The sequence below is a fragment of the Ceratotherium simum genome, chromosome 10 (genome assembly GCF_057802395.1).
Source record: "Ceratotherium simum simum isolate JZ-2026a chromosome 10, ASM5780239v1, whole genome shotgun sequence".
Lineage (NCBI taxonomy): Eukaryota > Metazoa > Chordata > Mammalia > Perissodactyla > Rhinocerotidae > Ceratotherium > Ceratotherium simum.
The window spans coordinates 31,679,305-31,700,030 of NC_141909.1; the positions used below are offsets into that span (position 1 = coordinate 31,679,305).

At 41.4% G+C, this 20,726-nt stretch overlaps 1 protein-coding gene across 1 annotated transcript; it reads right to left on the reverse strand.

The window, feature by feature from the left end:
• Window positions 1-1,405: 1,405 nt before the first annotated feature.
• On the reverse strand, window positions 1,406-10,335 carry ACOD1 (aconitate decarboxylase 1). The gene is made up of 5 exons (XM_004423085.3): window positions 10,175-10,335; window positions 6,685-6,846; window positions 5,844-5,933; window positions 4,175-4,380; window positions 1,406-3,292 (listed from the first exon to the last, which is right to left on the reverse strand). Exons 1-5 carry the CDS (start codon window positions 10,184-10,186, stop codon window positions 2,347-2,349), a joined length of 1,416 nt encoding a protein of 471 aa, XP_004423142.1. The 5' UTR covers window positions 10,187-10,335; the 3' UTR covers window positions 1,406-2,346.
• Window positions 10,336-20,726: the final 10,391 nt, after the last annotated feature.

Below are 20,726 nucleotides of genomic sequence, written 5' to 3' on the forward strand. Positions count from 1 at the left end.
AAAACTTTTGCTCTTCAAAAGAGACCATTAAAAACATGAAAAGACATGCTAACACACTGGAAGAAAATATTTACAAAACATATATCTGATAAAGAACTTATACCCAACATATATAAATAACTCTTACAACTCTGTAATAAAATGACAACCTAATTAAAGTAATTGTCAAAAATGGGCAAGAATTAGTCATTAGGGAAATGCAAATTAAAACCACAATGAGATACCATTACACACTCACTAGATTGGCTAAAATAAAAAAGACTAACAATTCCAAGTGTTGGTGAAGATAAGGAGAAACTGGAACCCTCCTTCATTGCTGGTGGATGTAACGTGACAGAGCTACTTCAGAAAATAGCTTTTTATAAAGTTAAACATGTAATTAGCAAATGACCCAGCATTCCCACTCCTAGGTTTCTACCCAAGAGAAATGGAAAGATATGTCCACACCAAGATGTGTATGTGAATGTTCATAGAAGCATTATTCATAATAGCCCAAAACTGGAAACAATCCAACTGTCCATGAACTACTGAATGGGTAAACAAATGTGGTATATCCATACAATGGAATGCTACTCAGCAATGAAAGGGAATAAAGTACTGATATGTATGTGGAAAAATCTTAAAACCGTTATGCTAACTGAAAGAGTCAGACACATGGGACCACACATTGTATGATTCCATTTACATGAAATGTCTGGAAAAGACAAAACCTTAGAGATAGAAAATGGATCACTGGTTGCCGAAGGCAGGAGATGGGAGTGGAGATTGATTAAAAGTAGCATGACGGATTTTTTTGGAGTGATAGAAGTATTCCAAAACTGGATTGTGGTGGTGGTGTTTACACAACTCTATGTAAATTTACTAAAACTCATTGAAGGTACATGTAAAATGGGTGAATTAATAGTATGTAAATTATTTATTTATTTATTTATTTTTCCCCCAAAGGCCCAGTAGATAGTTGTATGTCACAGTTGCACAACCTTCTAGTTGCTGTATGTGGGACATGGCCTCAGCGTGGCCGGAGAAGCAGTGCATTGGTGCGTGCCTGGAACCCGAACCCAGGCCGCCAGCAGCAGAGCGAGCACACTTAACCGCTAAGCCACAGGGCCGGTATAGTATGTAAATTAGATGTTAATAAAGCTATTAAACATTTTTTAAAATGTGTTCATAGTCTTTGTCTTTTTTAACTGGAGCATTTGGTCCCTTTATTCTTTTTGTAATTATAGATATATTCGGATTTTTTTCTGTCATTTCATATTATGCTTTCTGTCTGTTCTGTCTTTTCTATATTTCTTTTCCCCCTCCTTTCTTGTCTTCCTTTGGATTTTTTCCCCCTAATTCCATATTTCTTCCTCTGTTAACTTGGAAGTGATACATTGTACTGCTATCTTATAATGGTTGCCCTGGAGATGTCAACATGCATACTTATAAATCAAAGTCTAGAATTAATAGCTTTGCCCTTTTCTTGAATGACACAACGAATTTAAAACACATTGTCTACAATAACTCTCTGCTTTTATCTATTGCTAATGTTACAATTTTTAACCCCATTTTTATTATTGCTTACAGTCAATATTTATTTAATTATCCACATATATACTTTTATTTTTGCTGTCATTCTTTATGACACGTTAGACTCTTCATCCATAATCTTTTTCTCCAAAATTTTCTTTGTAATGAAAGGTGATATATTGTAGTGGTTAACAGCATAGCTTCCAGAGCCACACTGCTTTATTTTTTATTTCTGCTTTACAAATAGAGAAACTGAGGCAGAGCGATACCCAGTAACATGCCCAGAGTCACATCAAGTAAGTATCAGAGGCAGGCCTTGAACCCACTAAGCTCTTGTATTTAAACCCAATAGCATCCCCTCCACTGAGGAGGGCTTCTGATAATCCATGGTCTAAGAAATCTGTTGATGGCACAACAGACCAGAGCTCTTCTCCACTGTCAGCATGTATACGTGTAGGTTCAAATTTCTCTCACACCTTGAGGTTGGTGAAGTTTGTAAATAACTCCTCTGAAAAGATTACTTTTACAAGCAAATCACTGGTGACTTAAATTTCAGTCTTATGAATGCTTATAAAATCAATTTCCTTGTGTTTCTTGCATATTTATTATTTCACTTTGAGTAATTGGAACTGTCTTGTAAAATTTACAGGACAAAACTCCTTCCATAAAAATCCAGTTCTGTTTCTTGACTCTCTCCACGTTGCTTCATTTATTCCTGGGCAGACCAAGAGCAGACCCTGGCTTTATAAAGCAAATCAATGAATTTCCCCAAATGGAAAGTCATTTAGCTGTTGATAAGCCTCTGGAGAGATTGTATGACGGCACTGTTAAATGCTAGATAGATTTTGAAATCATCTTTGGTGGATGAGGTCCTTTCAGAAGTGTGGTCAACACAGAACAGTCTTCTAGGTCTTCCAGGCTTTCTACTCCCTCTATGACTCTTTCTACTGTGTCGCAGGACATCACCCCGGAGACATTGGCTCTGAACTTCTCCTGCAGGTCCTCCCGACTCAGTGGCTTCCTCCAATGGCCATAGAAGGTATCAGAGCACTCTGTGAAGGTGGTTCCATCATCAAGAGTGACACTTATCTCACAGTACAGTGTGTTGAAGCTTGGCAGGTTGTCCCGAGGGTGCTCCAGCTCCACCTTACCCAGCAACTCTCTCACCTGTGGCCTGTGGATCTGGTGTTTGTGGAATGATGGGACAGTGACGCCACCATCAAGCAGTGTGGCACAGGCCACATACTGGAAGGAGTGACGGGCTTCATGCTCTGAGTCTGGGAAGGGCCGATTTACATACTGGACGTCTGGAATTCTGAGCACGATTCTCTCAATGTGGTCAACGGGAAGCAGGGCTCTGTCTGTTACAAGGTGCTTTCTAACAGATGCAGCGGCATCTGCTACCCAGTGGGTGCCCAGATGGGCGGGGAAACTCTTGAAGGCCACATCTTGCTGGTCCAGCAGCCAAGTGTGGGAATCCAGGTTTGGAAGAACTTTGGGGGAATAGTGGGCATAGAAGGCCCCAAACCCTGTCTCTAGATCCAAGACTTTCTTGTTTCCTTGGAGACCCAGCATTGCCAGAAAAGCAGCTTCAATCCCGTGCCTGGCGGCATTGCCGATATGAAGGGGCTTGGTCTGAGTGGCGGCATTTGCCATGGGTGCCCCGGCATGAGAAACAGCGATAGCCAGGGCCTCTTGGCACTTTGTCATGCTGAGCCCTAAAAACTTGGATGCAGCAGCAGCACTTCCCAAAGTTCCTACCACTGAGGGGGGATGGAATCTGAAAAGCAATTAAGCAGAGTTGGAGATTTACAAACCTTAACCACCAGGAGGCAGTATAGTATAATTGTCAGGCCCATAGATAATGGAGCCACACTGCCTGGGTTCAAATCTCAGTGACCACTTATTAGCTATGTGATCTTGGGAAACTTACTCAACTTCTCTGTACCTGTTTTCTCTTACATAAAGTGGTGATAATAATAGTATCTACCTCATAGAGTTTTGTGAGTTTTGAATGAATTCACATGCTTACAGCAGTGCCTGACACAGTAAATTCTTTATAAACAGTACCGTCACAATTATAGCTAGAATGCTGAAATCCAATGTAAGTAACTGAAAAATTGAGGGCCTTGTAGAAGCTGTAAAAGTTCACTCAATATTCCAATTTACTCCTCTCCCAAGAGGCTGGACCAAGTGGCAACATAGATATTAGATTGAACCATAGGATACAGCCAGCATTGGACCATTTTTGATCTATGGGTTGAACAGTCAGGTTTAGGACATTCTGAATGTTCTCAGTCTGAAGGAGCCTAGCAAATATCAGAGTCGATTCTGCTTTGAGATGGGATCAGGAATGTTCAGAGTACCCACAGATGCCAGACATGAGTTACCCTGAGATGAGAAACCTCAATTTATTTCATGGTCCTGGTTGCTGGATGGGCTCTCTAAACCCAAAGGGGACTTTTCATTAGCACTTTTGAAGTCACACCTTTGTTTATGGACATATGGTTTGACATGTGACTGGTGAATTGGCTTATCTGCCAGCACTAATGTTAACATCTTCAACTGAGCTAACCTCTACGCCAGAAAGCTCTACAGAGGTGATGACTGACAGTTAAAGGAGACTGTAGCTGCCTCTTGATGGGGCATATTCTCTCCATACCTCTTTGGTATATCACTGGCTTCCTTGGAGAAACGCATTAATCGGCCTTGCACTTCAATCCCAACATTGAAAGCCAGCAGCAGGTCAAGGCCAGAAAACTTTGGACTTGGAGGCAGGGCTTCTGCTAAAGCCATGAGGACAGGAAGGACAGCTCCAGAAGGGTGGGTGGCAGGGTGCCAGGTGTCATCAAAATCCATTGAGTGAATCTGTGTAAACAGATGCACAAACAACCACCAAAAACCAAAATGTCTTTCTCTGAATGCAACAGCTTTTGGACCAGTAAGTGTTTAGTTTGATGTGAGATTTTTAGATCTGATTCTCTGAAAATAAAATCTATGAACTGGCTGTTATTCTTTTTTTTTTTTTTTTCTGAGGAAGATTCGCCCTGAGCTAACATCTGTTGCCAATCTTCATCTATTTCGTATGTGGGTCACCGCCACAGCTTGGCTGCTGACAAGTGGTGTAGGTCTGCGTCCAGGAACCAAACCTGGGCTGCCAAAGCAAAGTGCATGAAACTCAACCACTAGGGCATGGGGCCGGCCCCTATGAGCTGGCTGTAATTCTTAATCACATAGCTGGGCCCTGGACATGCTGTCCTCTGCCCAGAGCAAGTGGGACTTTGGGGAGCAGCTAGTGAGTCCCAAGAAGCTTGGTTTTTACCCAGGTGGCCAGAGCTCTCTGCCATGACCCCTGGAAAGATCCATGTTCCCCTAAACACAAAGCTGTGGAATTAGGTGGCTACTCCCTCCCCTCTCCTTCAAACAATTGCACTAAAAGTTTAAAGTCATTTATTCCATATCAGGTCATCTATTTTTGTACCTTTTTATTATGAAAAAGTTTCAAACTTATGGAGAAATTGCAAAACTCTTGAACCCAGATTAACTATTAAGCTATATTTTAAAATCATTATTTTCTGCTCTGAGGTTTTATTCCTCTTTATCTCAGCCATTTGCTTTTCCCTTACATGAAATAGTTAGTAATAACCAGAAGTTCATTTACAAACAGATTTTTATGTTTATTGGATGTGGCTGGTGCATTTCCTACTGCTCACTGGACGTTTTCTCCTGGATACACTATTGGATTTGACTTTCAGTATTCTGAGCTGCTGTCCCCACAAATCATAAAAATATCTCAGAAATCCCAACACATTCACGTCCAGATTATATCTTGTAAATTGCCCCCGACCCACAGAAAAAGCGTAAAAATTGTCAGATGAGAAGTGCTGATTTTTGGTTCAGAAAATATGGATGTCACATGGCCATTGTTTCTTTCTCAATAAATGTCTGTTAAATGAACGAATGAATGAATGAATAGCTGGTTACTGGATAGAAACTGGTACTGGCTACAACAAAAGGAATTGAGTCTGGATATCGGGTTTTATATTTTTTGCTATATATATTCAAAGTTTAAAGTTGAGATGCCTTAGGGGTATTTTTATCTAGATCCTTCCATCTTATTTCCTCTACTTCACAATTTGTTTGAAAAGCCTCAATTAAAAGTAAAAGATGAAAACTGAAATTACTACGTAGAAGAGGGCAGGCCACTTTGTCTCTCGGAACTTCAATGATCTCATCAGTAAAATATGGAAATTCGCTCATTTCTGAGATATTTCCCGGCTGTAAAATTATTTGATTGTCTAACAGTTGAAAAGACATGGAAATTTCCTTACAGCCACACCGTTGACAAAAGCAGCATATGTCGGCGGGAGCCTGAGTTCTGGCCGGCCCCAAACAGTACTGGATATATTGGAACTGTAGATCTGGAACAAAAGAATATCAATCAGTGACACAAAATGTGAACACAACATGCCCAAGTCACCATTTCAAGAGTCGCTCTTCATATTTTGAGTCATTACTTTAATAGTCCTTGTCTGAACCCTTTGTGCTAGATTGAAGACTTGGTCATTGGATTCTTCTCTTCCTTACACTTTCTCATGGAAAGGAGAGGAGATGCTGTGGCTCAATCCCAGAGAGTGATCCGGAAGTGCTCCGGGGAATGGAGTCTGAATTTACTCTTATTGACTCATCGAGGTAAATACTGAGGAAGGTGGACTGTCTAGCACCAAAGCACATTCTTTGGAGAATGGATGTTACCTCTGCCAGATACACACCCACTCTCTGCTCAGAGTACTGGCCCAGCCTTTTCTCCAGAGACTCTCAAAGTCTTTGCATGAATGAATGGTCTGGGGTAGGTGCTATTGCTTCTAAGACTCTCACGTAAAAAGTGCTTTCAATCACAATCATAATAAACTATGAGATATGACTGGTGTTAAGACTAGTCTTCAGACAGTGACTTAGTGAAGGATATGGATGAATGTTAAAACTCAGATAAATAGAGCACAGAAAAGCATAAAGCTACAGTAATGCTATATACACCAAGTCCTATCTCTAGAATGAAGAGTAGAGTGATCAAACACAAACACACAACTGTGTACACTCAAGTGTACACCGCACGAGCAGGCATGTGTGCACACTTGGTTTTATCTCTAAAGGAGAGATTGAGCTTCTTACTTTACTATATTCGCTGGCTTTGTGAAACACTTCTGTACGGGTTCCCAGGAAGCCGACGCCCAGAGTATCCAGAATCATCCGCTTGCTCCTCTGAATAACGTGATCTGTCAGGTGTCCCACTTTCAAGCCATGAATCACTCTGGCAAAGCTGTCTGTGACAGACTTTAAAGGAAAAAATGTTAGAACAGTGCGACACCCACTTTGTGTTTGCATGCTTCCTTTCTATACAAGAACTGGAGGTACTTTTCTGTAAAGAGTTTACTGCACTAGACGAAACCCGGTTGGTCAAATTAAGTTCAATTTTTAAAAATGATGAGTACTGAGCACCAACTATGTGTGAGGCAGAGGGATGTAGAAATGCACAAGAGCCAGTTTCTGTCCTCAGTTGAGTTGAGGACACAGACTGGCAAGCAGATGATGACCACAGACTGTGGTGGGCTGTGGGGAAGGAAGCACAGAGAGTCAGTGAGAGGACGGGAGGGACATCTCACCCATAGCGTGGGCATGCCTGGGCTGGGGTACATTTGGACAGCTAGGAGCTGCCATTATTAGGTATGTGCCAGGTACTGTGCTGACCTTTTAAAATGCAGTATCCATTTAATACCCATCTTACCTTGCAGGTGAGGAGACTAAGACCTAGAAAGATGATGTCACTAAGCTATGCAGCTGTACACAGTCTGGACACAAACTCCTATAGGTCTAACTCCAAAATCGGTGCATCTGGCTATGAAGCCCTCATTTCCTAAAGTATGGTCTGAGAAACATGTACATCAGAACCACCTGGGGTTCTTGTTGAAATGAACATTTCTGGTCTCCACTCCAAACCTCTGGAACTAGACCCTCCCCGGAACTAGAAGCTTTGGAAGCATAGCACAGGGTTCTATGTTTTCATTAAGATCGCTAGGTGATTCCTAATTGCTCTAGTGCTGTCATGCCCAATTTGGTAGCTACTCCTCACATGAGGCTCCTGAGCACTTGAAACGTGGCTAGTCCAAATTGAGATATATCATAGGAGTAAAATAAACACTGGATTTTGAAGACCAGTAGGCAAAAAGGAATATAAAGCATCTAATTAATAATTGTAAAATATTTATTACATACTGAAATGATAATATTTGGGATATATTGGTTAAATAAAACATATTATTAAAATTAATTTCATCGCTTTCTTCTTACTTTTTAAAATATGGCTACTAGAAAATTTCAAATTACGCTTGAGAACCACTGCCTGCTTTTGCTGTTGGTGGAGAATACCTGGAGGCATTGATACCTGAGCTGGTTATGGAAACTTCTGGGAGTCGGCTAGGTGAAGGTGCCGAGGAGGAGGATGGAGGTTAGAGGCAGAGGTAGCAGCCTGAGCCGGGGCTTGGAGGGGTGAGTGAATTGCAATAAATTCGGCAAATTCCAGCTGCAGAGCTGCATCCACAGGTAGAGGTGAGAGGGAGAATGGATTGCAGGCTCAGACTGAGTGGTGAAAGTTACATCATGCTAAAGACTGTGACATCAGCAGCGAACCCTAGTGCTGTCTTAAGAAAGGTAGAGACATGATCAGAACTGTGTTTTGCATAGATCTCTGGGCACTCATATAGAAAAGGAATCAGAGATGGGTAGACAAAGGCAGGTAAGAGACTGATCCAGGTTCTGGATGGGGAAATGGCAGTGCCATTTGCCAAGGGAGGGAACACAGGAAGAGGAGCAGACTTTTGGGCAACGATGATGGGCTCATTGCGAACTTGTTGCATATGAAGTGCCTCTGGTGGTCCTGTGGGGACCACTTCACTTTTGTGGAGAAGCACTGCTTCAAAACAGTGGAGAAGACCATTCTGCTTCTTCCCACAAAAATAAAAACCTGCAGGATTACTTGCATTTCATAAGCAGCAGAGTACTTTGCAATTCCTTTAATTATCAGGTTCTTCAATGCATAGGCAATTATTTTGCTTTCTAAACATCTTCATAAGAGAATGTCTATCATGTATAGTTAAAAATATCTACTCTTAAGTCATGTTTCACTATATGCCAAGCACTTAGTACCACTTAGTAAATGCCAGGTCACTTCCCTTCCCTCTTCTGATTATTGCATCATTGTCCAACTACCTTTGCGTCTCTGAGCATCAGATACCTCATGTGAAACGTTAGCTGTAGGGTGAGCGGTTATTGGATTAGAGGATCTGGGGTGTCTGGGGCTCTCTGACGCTAAGCTCAGTGCCCAGGCAGAGGTACAGAGACGGAAGCAGTGCCCAACGGAAGATCCTTCCACCTGGCCACTGACTAGTTCCGTGTTTTCAGTCTCCAGATTATCAAGTCAGGGAAACCCTGCCATTTTCAAAAGAATGGGCTACTTTATGTCTTTGAAGCTTTGGTAGAAAGGCGAGGGAGTCTGGAGTAGGACAAAACAGGAGATAAGTTGGTTGGGAGAGAGAAAGTGTCTGGCACGGAAGTTTCTGATTAGGATCGAGAATAACAATAATTTTGATTGTCATGCTGCTAGAAATTTGGGTAAACATATTTAGGGGCAGCGGGAGGGAAGGAGTGAAAAGCACTGGCTTGATGATCCAACCAAGTAAAACTTAGAGTTTCAAGTACTGGTTGGATCCCTTGTTCTAAGCAAACTGCCACTTTTCAACCTCTCTTCCCGCCCCACAATTCCCACAGCTGAGGGCATTTACTGATTGATTGTTCATCAATTCAGGGTTAGAGTTGACCTGGGAGTACTTTAGGGGGAAAGTGTATGCCTGGGGAACAGGTGTTGGTAGGGCACCAACATGGAACCCAGAGCATGATTGTGGTGTCCATCCACACGATCCCACGGTACTAGGGGCTTATGAAAGTAGAGCCCCATGGGGATCCCCTGACAAGTCCTGCATGCCACCCCCTGTGCCAAAAAAGGAATGGCCCCTTTCTGGCTACTGAGGAAGGGAACATGAGAAAGTAAACACGCAGCTGCTCAGCTGTCTGTAGCCTTATGCCCATCCATTTCTGAAACATCTTTTTGGTCCTCTTGACTTTCTCTTGGCATTTACATCTATTTTTAGTAAAGTACTGTGATTAATGTATGAATTAAGGCAAAATGTGCTGTCATTTAATAAATATTTCTCAAGTTCTTGCTACGTGTCTGGCACTGTGCTAAGTTGTCTAGAATACCAAAACAAGATGTTATGCCACAAAAAAAGCTTATCTTCTCCAGGGGATAATTAGAAATGTGATCAGGCAACGCCATAATGGACATATGCAAAACTAGAGGTAAAATTCATTGAACTTCTAAGGATTCATTTCCTCCTATTGTTACACAATTGAATCTATTGGTAAAACACCGATAAACAAAACAGGATGCAGTTAATTAGACAGCCCAGAGGCTATGAGAAACGTGAAAATGCCATTTCTGAAGTGGAAGCCAGTAACTTTTAAAAGGAGAGGGCAGTGGAGAAAATTGAGAAAGCAAGAGATAAGCTAGAAAACCAATTTAAATAAGCCACATAAGACGTAACAATACCTGGAGTGCCATGTTCTAAGGAGAGGTTCGTCTCACGAGTGAATCCGAGAAGTAATTCGTGTTCTGTGTGGCTCCTTTTGTACCTTTCACTCCTCTCAAGCCCGTTCTCTTTCACTTTGACTTAAATCTAAAATTTCCACCATTTCAACATCTGCCAACTACATTTACTTCAACTTCCTCTGTAATGACGTAACTCATCTGTAGGTAAAGAATTAGATAAGGCTAGGAAGTGCGGTAGCCTTAGGTAGAAAGTGATTTCTCACGGGTCTTGGAAGAGTACATTGATGGCAAAACTAAGATCATTACTTGTGCCTAAATACCACATGTCAAAATTAGAAAAATAGTCACATTCTTTTTATCTAGGTATGCTAAAAATTTATCCTAAGGAAATAAGCATGGATGTATGGAAAAATTTAGCAAAAACCAAAAAATAAAATTCATAGTCTTGCTTATAAGATTAAAAATTGGGAATAATCAAATGCCCTCCAATAGTGGATTGGTTAAGTAAAATATGGCATGGACAGTATTTAAGGCACACTCTCATTTTTTCCTTACACTTCACCCCTGCTGGTCACCATCATCTAGGGACAAGTTTGCCATCCAGATGTTTCTGATAGCTTGAGATTAAGAACCTAGAAGGGCATTGGGAGTTAATCATACTTCTTTCTTGCTTGTTCCCTAGTTTGTTCCTTAACTGCAATTTCCATATATGCAGATCTCTGGTTCCTGGTCCTCTGCCTGGCTTCTGGGATATGCTGCCTGCCTCCCCGACTCCCTACTGTTGGCCAAGTCTGCTTCAATACCACTTGTCCAAGCCTCTTTCCTTATAATCAATCACTGTGACTTGGCTTGTCTGGACCTAGCTCTGCCCCTCTGGGTAATTGCCATTTCCCTTAAGCTGTCTAGTCCTGGCCACTTGGTTTGTACTCATAGTGGGTACAAAAACGAGGTTATTTAAAATCTGAGCCTGTTATTCCAGATGTAGTGGCAGAAAATGTCTGGGAGGAAGATTGCATTTCAATTTTGGAGGAAATCTCCATGAGCCTGTGGTTCTTCGTCAATCCTATTACAGAAGGAAGACTTTGTGACAAAGAGGAACTAAACTGCTCTTCATAAAAATGCAAAAGTCTATCTTTTTTGTGGGCAGGTTGTGTCTCTGGGAGAAGAAGTTGAGTAGTTTCGCTTCTCTTGGTTGGAGCCTGTGGAGAAAGAGTGTTGAGGCTCTGGAGACAGGGCCACAGGAAGGGTCAGTAGGAACCCTCATGGATTGGTGGGGGTGATACCTTTGTTATAAGCCAGAACTACATGGGGTGGTGAGGGTCGAGGGGAGGAGGTGGTCAGCAGGGAGCCCCATGTGGAAGGATATAAGCAGACAAACTTAAGGAGCAGTGAGATCGGATATCTAATTTGAAGTTTTTCTTCACAATATAATAATTCCTTTATGTCATCCTCAGAAAAGTTTGTTACACGTTACAACCTAGTGTCAGCCATTCTTTGGAGAATGAAGGTGCTACTGAACCAAAATGTGTTAGCTCCCTGGTGAGTTAAAATCAAACTCTCCACCAGAAGTAGTTGTCACACGAAGTAAAGTATATTTGCACCGAATAGGAGGGCACACGGAATCATTTCCAAAGTCATGGCGCTCCCCGAATGAAGGGAAGCAGATCCTTTTATTTCTTCAGGTGGGGAATGAATATTTAAAAGGGAAGTTTTGTCATCACATGTAGAGGTAGGTATTAGCTGGCGCAGTCACAGTCTGAAAACACGCTCTTGCATACATCGCGTGTTATGCTAATAAGGCCTAGGCTCCTCCTAGGGCAGAGATTACAGTATTAAGATGAGGAAAAGGGCATTTTCTGGTCATCTTCAGATCACCGGTGCAGGCGCTGCCCTTGCAGTGGGGCTCAATCTGGTTCAGGCTGGTTGATGCTTGTATCTCTTTTAACATCGCTCTGAAAAACAACCTTGAGGGAGTCTTAAGCATCTTTAAACTTCCTTCGAGCTGCTTAGGGAACGCACCAGTGACAAAGGCAGGGGTGGTTGTTTGTGTATAGAGGGCTGGAGAGAGAAGCTCAAGGTACCAATCAGAGGGAGAAGTGACCAGCAGCAACCTAGCGAATGGAGGTACTCTCTGGTTATCCTATGTTGTTAAGGAAGAGTCAAAGGAAGTGGGTGCGATTATACCTACTTGACGGTATAGAGAAGAGGGACTCAGAAGGATGAGCACTTGGGATGTTTGGATTCTACTCTTAAGGCAACTGCTGCCTAAAGTGGACTTCCCAACCATGGTCCATATTGGGGAAACCCAGAGCTGGGTTCAGTATTGGCACACATGGTGGTTGTGTGCATCAGGGTACCATTTCAGATGGTCTTTATTTTACATCAGTGGATTCCAAAGCCAGCTTCCAGTGGAAGGGTGGATTTCTGTCTCCAAAGAACAAGATGGGTATTTGGGGATGGGGTCAAGATGGGTATTTTGAGGCCATTTGGATAGACTCCAGGAAGTAAGAACACTCACATTATAGGATTTTGTAATTTATTGCTGGTTAGTCTACATAAATTAGTGTTAAGAGTAATCTTATCAAGTTGAAAGGAAACAGACATCTACTTTGACAAACACTTAAAATAGAACTATCCTAAACATTATCCCAGTTGGGAGTTCTGGAGTTTTTAGCTTATATATCTATACTTAGACATTTAGAGACTCCTATGACCATTTTACATGAAAGTGAAGAGGCTCTCATACCTCAACCACCTCGCTGAGGAAAAGCTTTATAAAGGAATGATGAGCTTTCTCAAGTCTCATGAGCTTTAATGGAAGCTCCCTCATTTAGCTTCTCTGGGCCTCAGGTTTTGCCACTATTGAATTCAGAAGAAGAGTTAGTTCAATTATTTGCTCATTGAATTACTTTGTGCTTTTATGGAACTGTGACCAATTTAAAGACTAAGGCCCTCTGTATCTAGAGTAACTTTCTAACTATCCAGGGGCTTAAATGATATATTGTATATTGATGTCACCTCCCCAATCAAAAACAGTTGATGACTTCCTGTTGCCTTTTGCTCCTAGCCCTAGTAGAAGACAGAGCAATTATTTTTAAATGCAAATCTTCTCTTCCTTCACTCTCTCTGTGGGGAAGCAATGTGATGAGCAGCCCTAGGAATGTTCACAGGAGGTACTGAAGCCTCCTGCTGATAGCCAGTTTGGGTGCTCATCTTTCCATGGCAAGTCTTCAGAGACTGCAGCCCTGGCCCGTAGCTTGACTTGCAACCTGTGACAGACCCTAAGCCAGACCTGCCCAGCTAAACTGTTCCAGAATTCCTGACTCTCAAAAACTGTTGAGATAATAAAGGTTTGTTGTTTTAAGTGGAAATTCCTGAGGGTAATTTGTTACACAGTAATAGACAATTAATACAAACTCTAAGCTGTTAATGTGACTTATATGAGCCCTTAGGGCTTAGTTATCTCATCATTCTCATACTGGGCTTAGCATCTCCCCCCACCTAAGGGGCCAAAGTCTTTATTGTCTTAGGGACATTTGTACCAGTGATTTCCTCTCACGTCTCATGTCTTCTCCCCACACCATACTGTTTTCTTCTCTCCTTACCCCATAACTTTCTTCTCCTCATCTTCTATCTAAGTCAGTGGTGCTTAGCCAGGGATGAGTTTGTCCCTTAAGGGACATTTGACAATGTCTGGAGACTGTGGGAGATCAAAATTGGCCACCTCAAAATATATCTCTTTACCTTGATTACTTTCTCTAAAGGACATTTGACCTTCCCCCAAACTGCCTAAAAACGATAGACTGGGAGGGTCCTTGCTAAGACCAAACATTTACCTTTATAAGGGAAATCTCCATTTGTAAAGGTATCTCCCTCTCTGTACCAGGAAGAAGGGGGGATGACCTTATCTCTAGAAACTCTTAACAGTGTGGAAGGGGAGGACTTAAATCTGCATACTCTTGTTTACCGTGCTTTCTGGTAATCTCCCATAGCTGACTCCCCCATCCCCAACATCCTCCTTTGTCTACCTGAATATGCTATTTAAGGTGAAAATCTCTGCCATTTGTTGAGAAACTCAGTTTCCCTGGTTTCTCCCATGTATACATGTTATAAAGCTTTGTTAGATTTTCTCCTGCTATTCGGTCTCATGTCAATTTAATTTGTAGCCCAGCCAGAAAGGACCCAGAGTGGGTAGAGGATACTCTTGCTCCCCTTAAAGACATTCACCAAATTGTGGCATCTAGTGGGTAGGGTCCAGGGATGCTGCTAAGCATCCTATAATGTACAGGACAACGCCCCCACCCCCCAACACCCACCTCGGCCAACAACAACAAATTAACTGGTCCAAAATGTTAATAGTATCAAAGTTGAGAAACCCCTCTCTCAGGGGTTTCTCAACTTTGATTGCATATAGGAGCAATCAGAGGTTGCATATAGGAGCCCCCAAAACATTCTATGTTTGGGTAAAGTGCTTGCGTGTTCCTATGGGGCAAAAGGGTTCCCTCTTTACGTCCCTTATTAGGTTGGAAAGTTCTGTTTAGTGAGGGAACTCATCTACCCTATTGATCACTCCATCCCAGGGTCTCATGCAGGACTCCACACATAGTAGCTGCTCAATAAGTTTTTGTTGAATGAATTAATGCAAACCTGATACTTTCAATAAGTCAATCATACTACCACATGAATGACATTTAACCCCTCTTCATCCCAAATGGAAATGAGTCAGGAAGATATTGTTTTAATGGCTGTGGGTTTTATCCGAGGATGGAATGCTGGCCTAACAGCAAGTAGAATACAATGAACAGATCTTTTCTTTTGATAACAGCAGTTCTAGGTATAAGGGATTGCTTGTGAATGTGAGCTATCAGAATAAATCAGGAGTATTTGAAACAGCAAGGCAGGAATTTTGGGGTGTTTGATTTTGTTTTTCTTTTCCTGTCCCACCCTTCCTTCACTACTATTGAGTAAAATCTGATGAGCCAATTCTTAAGTTTCATTTTCTTGGAAGCCTATGTTTTATGAGAGAGCACTGTGGTAGCAACCAGGGTTTGTTTTCCTGATTAGTTATTAATTAATTTACTTTATGAATTCATTTGGGATATCGAAACGTACTTACCATGAGAATGTTTTTGTAAAAGAGGAAACTTCGGGGGCAAAGTATGTTTAATTTCCTTAAAACAACAGCAACCTCAGTAATAACACCATTAAAATCTTCTCCGCTACCTAGGCCATTATCCATCCTCCATTGTTCTGGCTCCATTTTATCCAGCCCTTGGGCAATAAGATAAAATTAAATTTTAACAGGGAAGATGAAAACTTCAGTAAGATATTGAGAAAATAGTTTAAAACAGATGTTTAAGAGGATGTCTCACAGAGTCAGTGGTCAATATTCGTTTTGTGTGTATTTTGTGTGTTCTCTGTGTGAGTGTGAACTTTACTAACTTACTAAATTTTAAATGAAACTTTGTAAGTGTACAGGAAGCATTAGGTTTCAGAGACTATGAATAAATATGTGGCTATAAAATCATTGCTAAATACGATTGATTCAACATACTTTATTGTGAAGAAATATTTCCATTTGTGGATGCTCATTGTGGTTATAATTTATCCTCTAAATCACTCTACCTCAAATAAAAGTATTATCATAGCTTTTCTCATAAGCATAAAATAGCCTGTTAGTGTTTCTAGTTAACTGGCAAATAATGAGTGATTATCCACGGGCTCTATTGCCCTACACCAGATGTTTGCTAAAAGCAGAATAAAATGAATGGATGTCTCAGGGCCGGCCCTGTGGCTTATCGGTTAAGTGCGCGCGCTCTGCTACTGGCGGCCAGGGTTCGGATCCCGGGCGCGCACCAACGCACTGCTTGTCTGGCAATGCTGAGGCGGCATCCTACATACAGCAACTAGATGGATGTGTATGGATGTGCAACTATGACATACAGCTGTCTACTGGGGCTTTGCGGAGAAAAAGGGAAAAAAAGGAGGAGGATTGGCAACAGATGTTAGCTCAGGGCTGGTCTTCCTCAGCAAAAAGAGGAGGATTGGCATGGATGTTAGCTCAGGGCTGATCTTCCTCACAAAAAAAAAAAAGAATGGATGTCTTATTTGAATAAATTTGGCAAACATATAAAAAATATTCCTTGCAGAAATTATGCGTGCACATTTAGCAGACAGAATAGATTCTAGGTAGTCCTCACTCTTTTGAAGCTATATTTAAATGTAGAATTGTCGTGGACCTCAAAAGGAATGTGGTTAAGCACTTTAGCAGCAAAGGTCTAGTTACTTTCTTATGGTATCCCATTTCACACTAGAAACTCTTTTTAGGGTGGTCTAGTCCTTCTTCAGCTCAGGGAAATTTTCTTTTATTATTTTCTTGGGTCCGTTTCCTGTCTATTCTCTTTCTGAACATATCTTAGGTAGATATTATGTCTCTTGCATTTATCCTCCATGTCTCCACTTAATTCTTGTAATTTCCATAGTTTTACATTTCTGTTCAATGCTCTGGTAAGATTGTATGACTTGGTCTTCCATTCACTAATTCAGTCTTCAGTTGTGCCCATTCTGCTATTCAGCTCTTTTAGTGAGTTTCTTATTTTGGCAATAAGTTTTTATTTTATAAGAACTCTTTCTTGTTCTCTGCTTAATACTTATATAGCAGCTTTTTCTTGTTTTAGGAATACTGTAACTTAATCTCTTTGAGAAAATTACTTCAAAAATTAAATAAGTTTTTTTTCTGTTTCTTCCAGAGTCATTCACAATGCTTCTTCATCTGGTACCTCTCTTTCATGCTGTTGGTTTTCCTCATGTTAAGTTCCACATGAAATTAAACTGGACACTGGTATTGGGACACAATCTTGACTGCAGGATCACTCTGTCTATAGTGGATGCTCCTCTTTGCCCTCAATCCCCCCCATCTAGAATGACCACTCTTAGGCTTGGAGACCACGGGGCCTCCCTGGTCAGATCTTAAGGGAGCTCTCAAACTCACCTAAGGTGAGAGGTACTGGCAGGATACAAAAATAGGAGGGCTAACATTGTCATCTATGCTTGCATATTACAGTTTTAACATTCAAAAAAATATCTACAGGCCACAGAATCTACAAGACAGAACTTCAGGTTTATTAACTGTCATCTCACTTTGGTAGAACTTTTAGATCAAGCTATCACCAGCTTCTAGTGGTCTCTAGATTACTCTCCTTAGATCGGTGTCCACTGCTGGTCCAATCAGTCATGGCCAGGGGTCCTTGGGTCTTGCGGGACCTGTGTGGTTACTTAGTCTTCAGAGGGGGACCATGACGTGCCATGCATTATTTGGCTTGGCTTCTCAGGCGTGATGATATTTCCCTAAGAATTGTCTTGATTTACTTTTCATATTTTTTTCTTATTATTCGCGTGGCTTTGACTGCTCCATTCAGTTAAACATATACCAATAAGCAGGGTGTTTTGCTAATGTCTCGGTGGCTTTAGCCCTTTCTCTATTTGTACATTTTCTTCATGATAATAAACTAGAGTTTTAAAATTTACTTCATGAAATGAGAAGAGAGACAGAGAGAGAGAGCGAGATCACAGAGAGACACGAACTGATTCCAACTGATTGCTGAGGCTGGGCCCCACGGAAACATCATCTGTGGGCTCATCTTGGTAGGTGACCACATTTGCAGGACTGGTTATCAGTGCACCCAAAGCTGCCTAGTCTTGGGGACTGACTCTCACTAACCCAAATTATACGAGAATGAGGAGTCAATTAGAATTCCAATTTATTAATTTACATTGATCAGAATTTCATAATTTCTGGTATCTATAGGAATCTGCTATTTAGGCCCTTTTCTATATCAAGCTGCCTAAGAAGGTGAGTTAGCAATGCTCACTTGGTTAGTAGCAGAGGAATGAGCGGAGAATCACCTTACACAGACCATGGAAAAGCCAGATGCTATCATTGCCCCATGAAATCATCCACCTTCCTGGTGCCCAGAACACATGGGTCCACCAGATTCTCTGCTAGATGTATTTGCCAAATTCTTATTTTGCTCCCTATAAATTACCTTTATTTTGTTAACCTTTTAGTTTCTGCTCTATGAAAACATGATGCTAACCTACAGCACAATGCAATCAGAAATTCCTAGATTTTAAATTTTACGCCCAAAACACATGAGCCTTGTGTGTCAGTGGGGTGGGTGAGATCTGTACCCTCCAAGTTCATTACATAATAAAACATGGACTCTGAGTATCAGTGGGATGACGACAGTAGGCAAAACACACTGTGGTTATGTTTCAGTGAGAGAAAAATTCCTGTCTGCTGAAATGTCTGTCATGATTCATTCAAAATACAGATTAGCTAATGCATTTCAACACCATAGAAGTTCCTCAAATTTTTAGAAAAATATTTAGAATTAATGTGGCTTCTTGTGATGTTTCTGAGACTTGATATTTTCCTTACAACTACTTAGGTTCTGCCCTCTGGAATTCTTCCTTAGCCCTGCTCCTTGCCCTCCTCCCTCTATACTCCTTGGTATCCACAAGGAACATTATCCTTATTCTGCAGTTTAATATTCATAATAAAATCTAGTTTGCAAAGATTTTCAAACTCTCTGATTGTGGTTTCATTCCTTGAATCAGTGTTATTATTCTTTTTTCCACCAACTGAAAAAAAAATTGCCTTGGTCTCAGATGTGTGAAAAACGAGAAAAGGAATGATCAAAATCAACAAAGAGTCTTCTATATGTGAGAAAACACTGTGCTAAGGTCTGTGGATGTGGAAGAATGAGATGTGGGGAAATATAACTAAAAACAAAATCTTTGAACCCAGAAATCCTCTCCACAAAGGTAATAGAGAAAGAAAACACTTTTATTATTGAATAAGCATTAAACCAGAATGCGAGGCGCATCACAGGCAATCCCCTAAGAGATCGCAAAGACAGGAAAGAATCTCACCTCCTTATATAATGGGTTGAGTATAGCCAACCCATTACATACATGATACAACCCATTACATACGTGTTCTCGAGATAAACAATAACTAGTCCTCAAGTCAGAAGTCTTAATGGTACCATTTGTCACACATAGTTCATCCTAAATTTACCTGGTAATTGAAGTGACTGTGTTGGCTAATTGACTTTATCCAAAAGAGAAACAAATTTCTTCTATCTTTATGACAGGTGGTAGTTTTGCAACATGGACTGGCCCATTGAGGTTAGGCTCCTATCTTACTATGGAAACGAGGTGGGGGGTGGGGGGTTAGGGGCGCTATCTCCCTTGATGATTACATTTCAAAGAGATGGCTCCCAGGTCCATGAGAAACATTCCTGAGTCAAAAAGCTGAAAAAAGTTCTATGTAGTTTTCAAAAGGATTCACACATATTTCAAAGAGAGAAGAAGGTACCTACAATTTTAAGTTTTCTAAATAAAATAAGAAAAAGGAGGGGAGGAGCTTCCCCTACTTGCACCAGGGAGAATTAAACTTCTTTTGTTATTATTATTATTGTATTTTTATTATTATTGCCTCTTATTTTAGATTTTATTTGTCTTTACAAAATAGCCCAACCCTCCAGGAGGGACATGGAGACATGGACCTGACAAGAGGACCTTGGAGAGCAGTGAGTAAGTACGGAATGAGTGGTTTAAACAATCAGAAGTGCAGACTTCCAAGGAGGCCGGAGTGGACATTGGGGTGGGAGTGCTCCAGAAGCTCCCCAGAACTGTAGGCCTTGGGCTGCTATGAGGGGATTCAGACGAACAGGGTAAGGCAGTCTGGCTCAGGGGACCACGAAAGCCAACTTCTCTTCCTCAACTTCTCCTTATTTCCAAGGAAAGGGACAAGTCTTGCACCCCAATGTTTTTTCACTTGCTCTGTGGTGAGAATGGGGGCTTCTTTTGGGCAAAAATTGGGAGAAGTAGAGGGAGGGGAATTTACAGGCAGAAGTGGTTAATAAATTTCCCTCCCTTCCTTCCTTTTCTAGCCACGGAGCCATTAATGCCTCTAAGCAGGGGTGTCTTCTGGCATGAGTTTTCTGAAGAAACCCAAAAGGCTTCAAAATTTACATTTGCAGTTCTCTCTTTTGAAAGCCTCTTGGTTTAGCAAGCTTAGGGGCAAAGATTTATAGGGAGGGATTCACAGGATACAGGTTATTTTAAAAAACGTCCTGCACTTCTTTCAATGATAGAAAACGTGTGTGTGTGTGTGTGTGTGTGTGTGTGTGTGTGATGGTGGAGGTGGTTTAGGGGTGAGGTGATTAGGGTGGAGGTGAGGCTGCAAATGGCCTGCTTTGAGTCTGTGGAACATATCATACTATAAACCTCTGATGGTTAATTTTTTGTATCAACTTGGCTGGGCTATGGCAGCCAGTTGTTTGGTCAAACACCTCTCTAGATATTGCTGTGAAGGTATTTGTAATTAACATTTAAATCAGGAGACCTGGAGTAAAGCAGATTACCCTCCACAATGGACCTCATCCAATCAGTTGAGGTCTTAAGAAAAAAACTGGATCCCCTCAAGGAGGAAGAATTCCAGACTACCTTTGGACTCAAAACTGCAGCGTCAGCTCTTGCCTGG

Coding starts and splice junctions, on each gene's coding strand:
- ACOD1 (XM_004423085.3), bottom strand. Junction 4,381..5,843: donor CTTTTGTCAACGGTGTGGCT/GTAAGGAAATTT, acceptor CTGTTTACACAG/ATTCACTCAATGGATTTTGA. Junction 3,293..4,174: donor GCCAGTGATATACCAAAGAG/GTATGGAGAGAA, acceptor ATTGCTTTTCAG/ATTCCATCCCCCCTCAGTGG.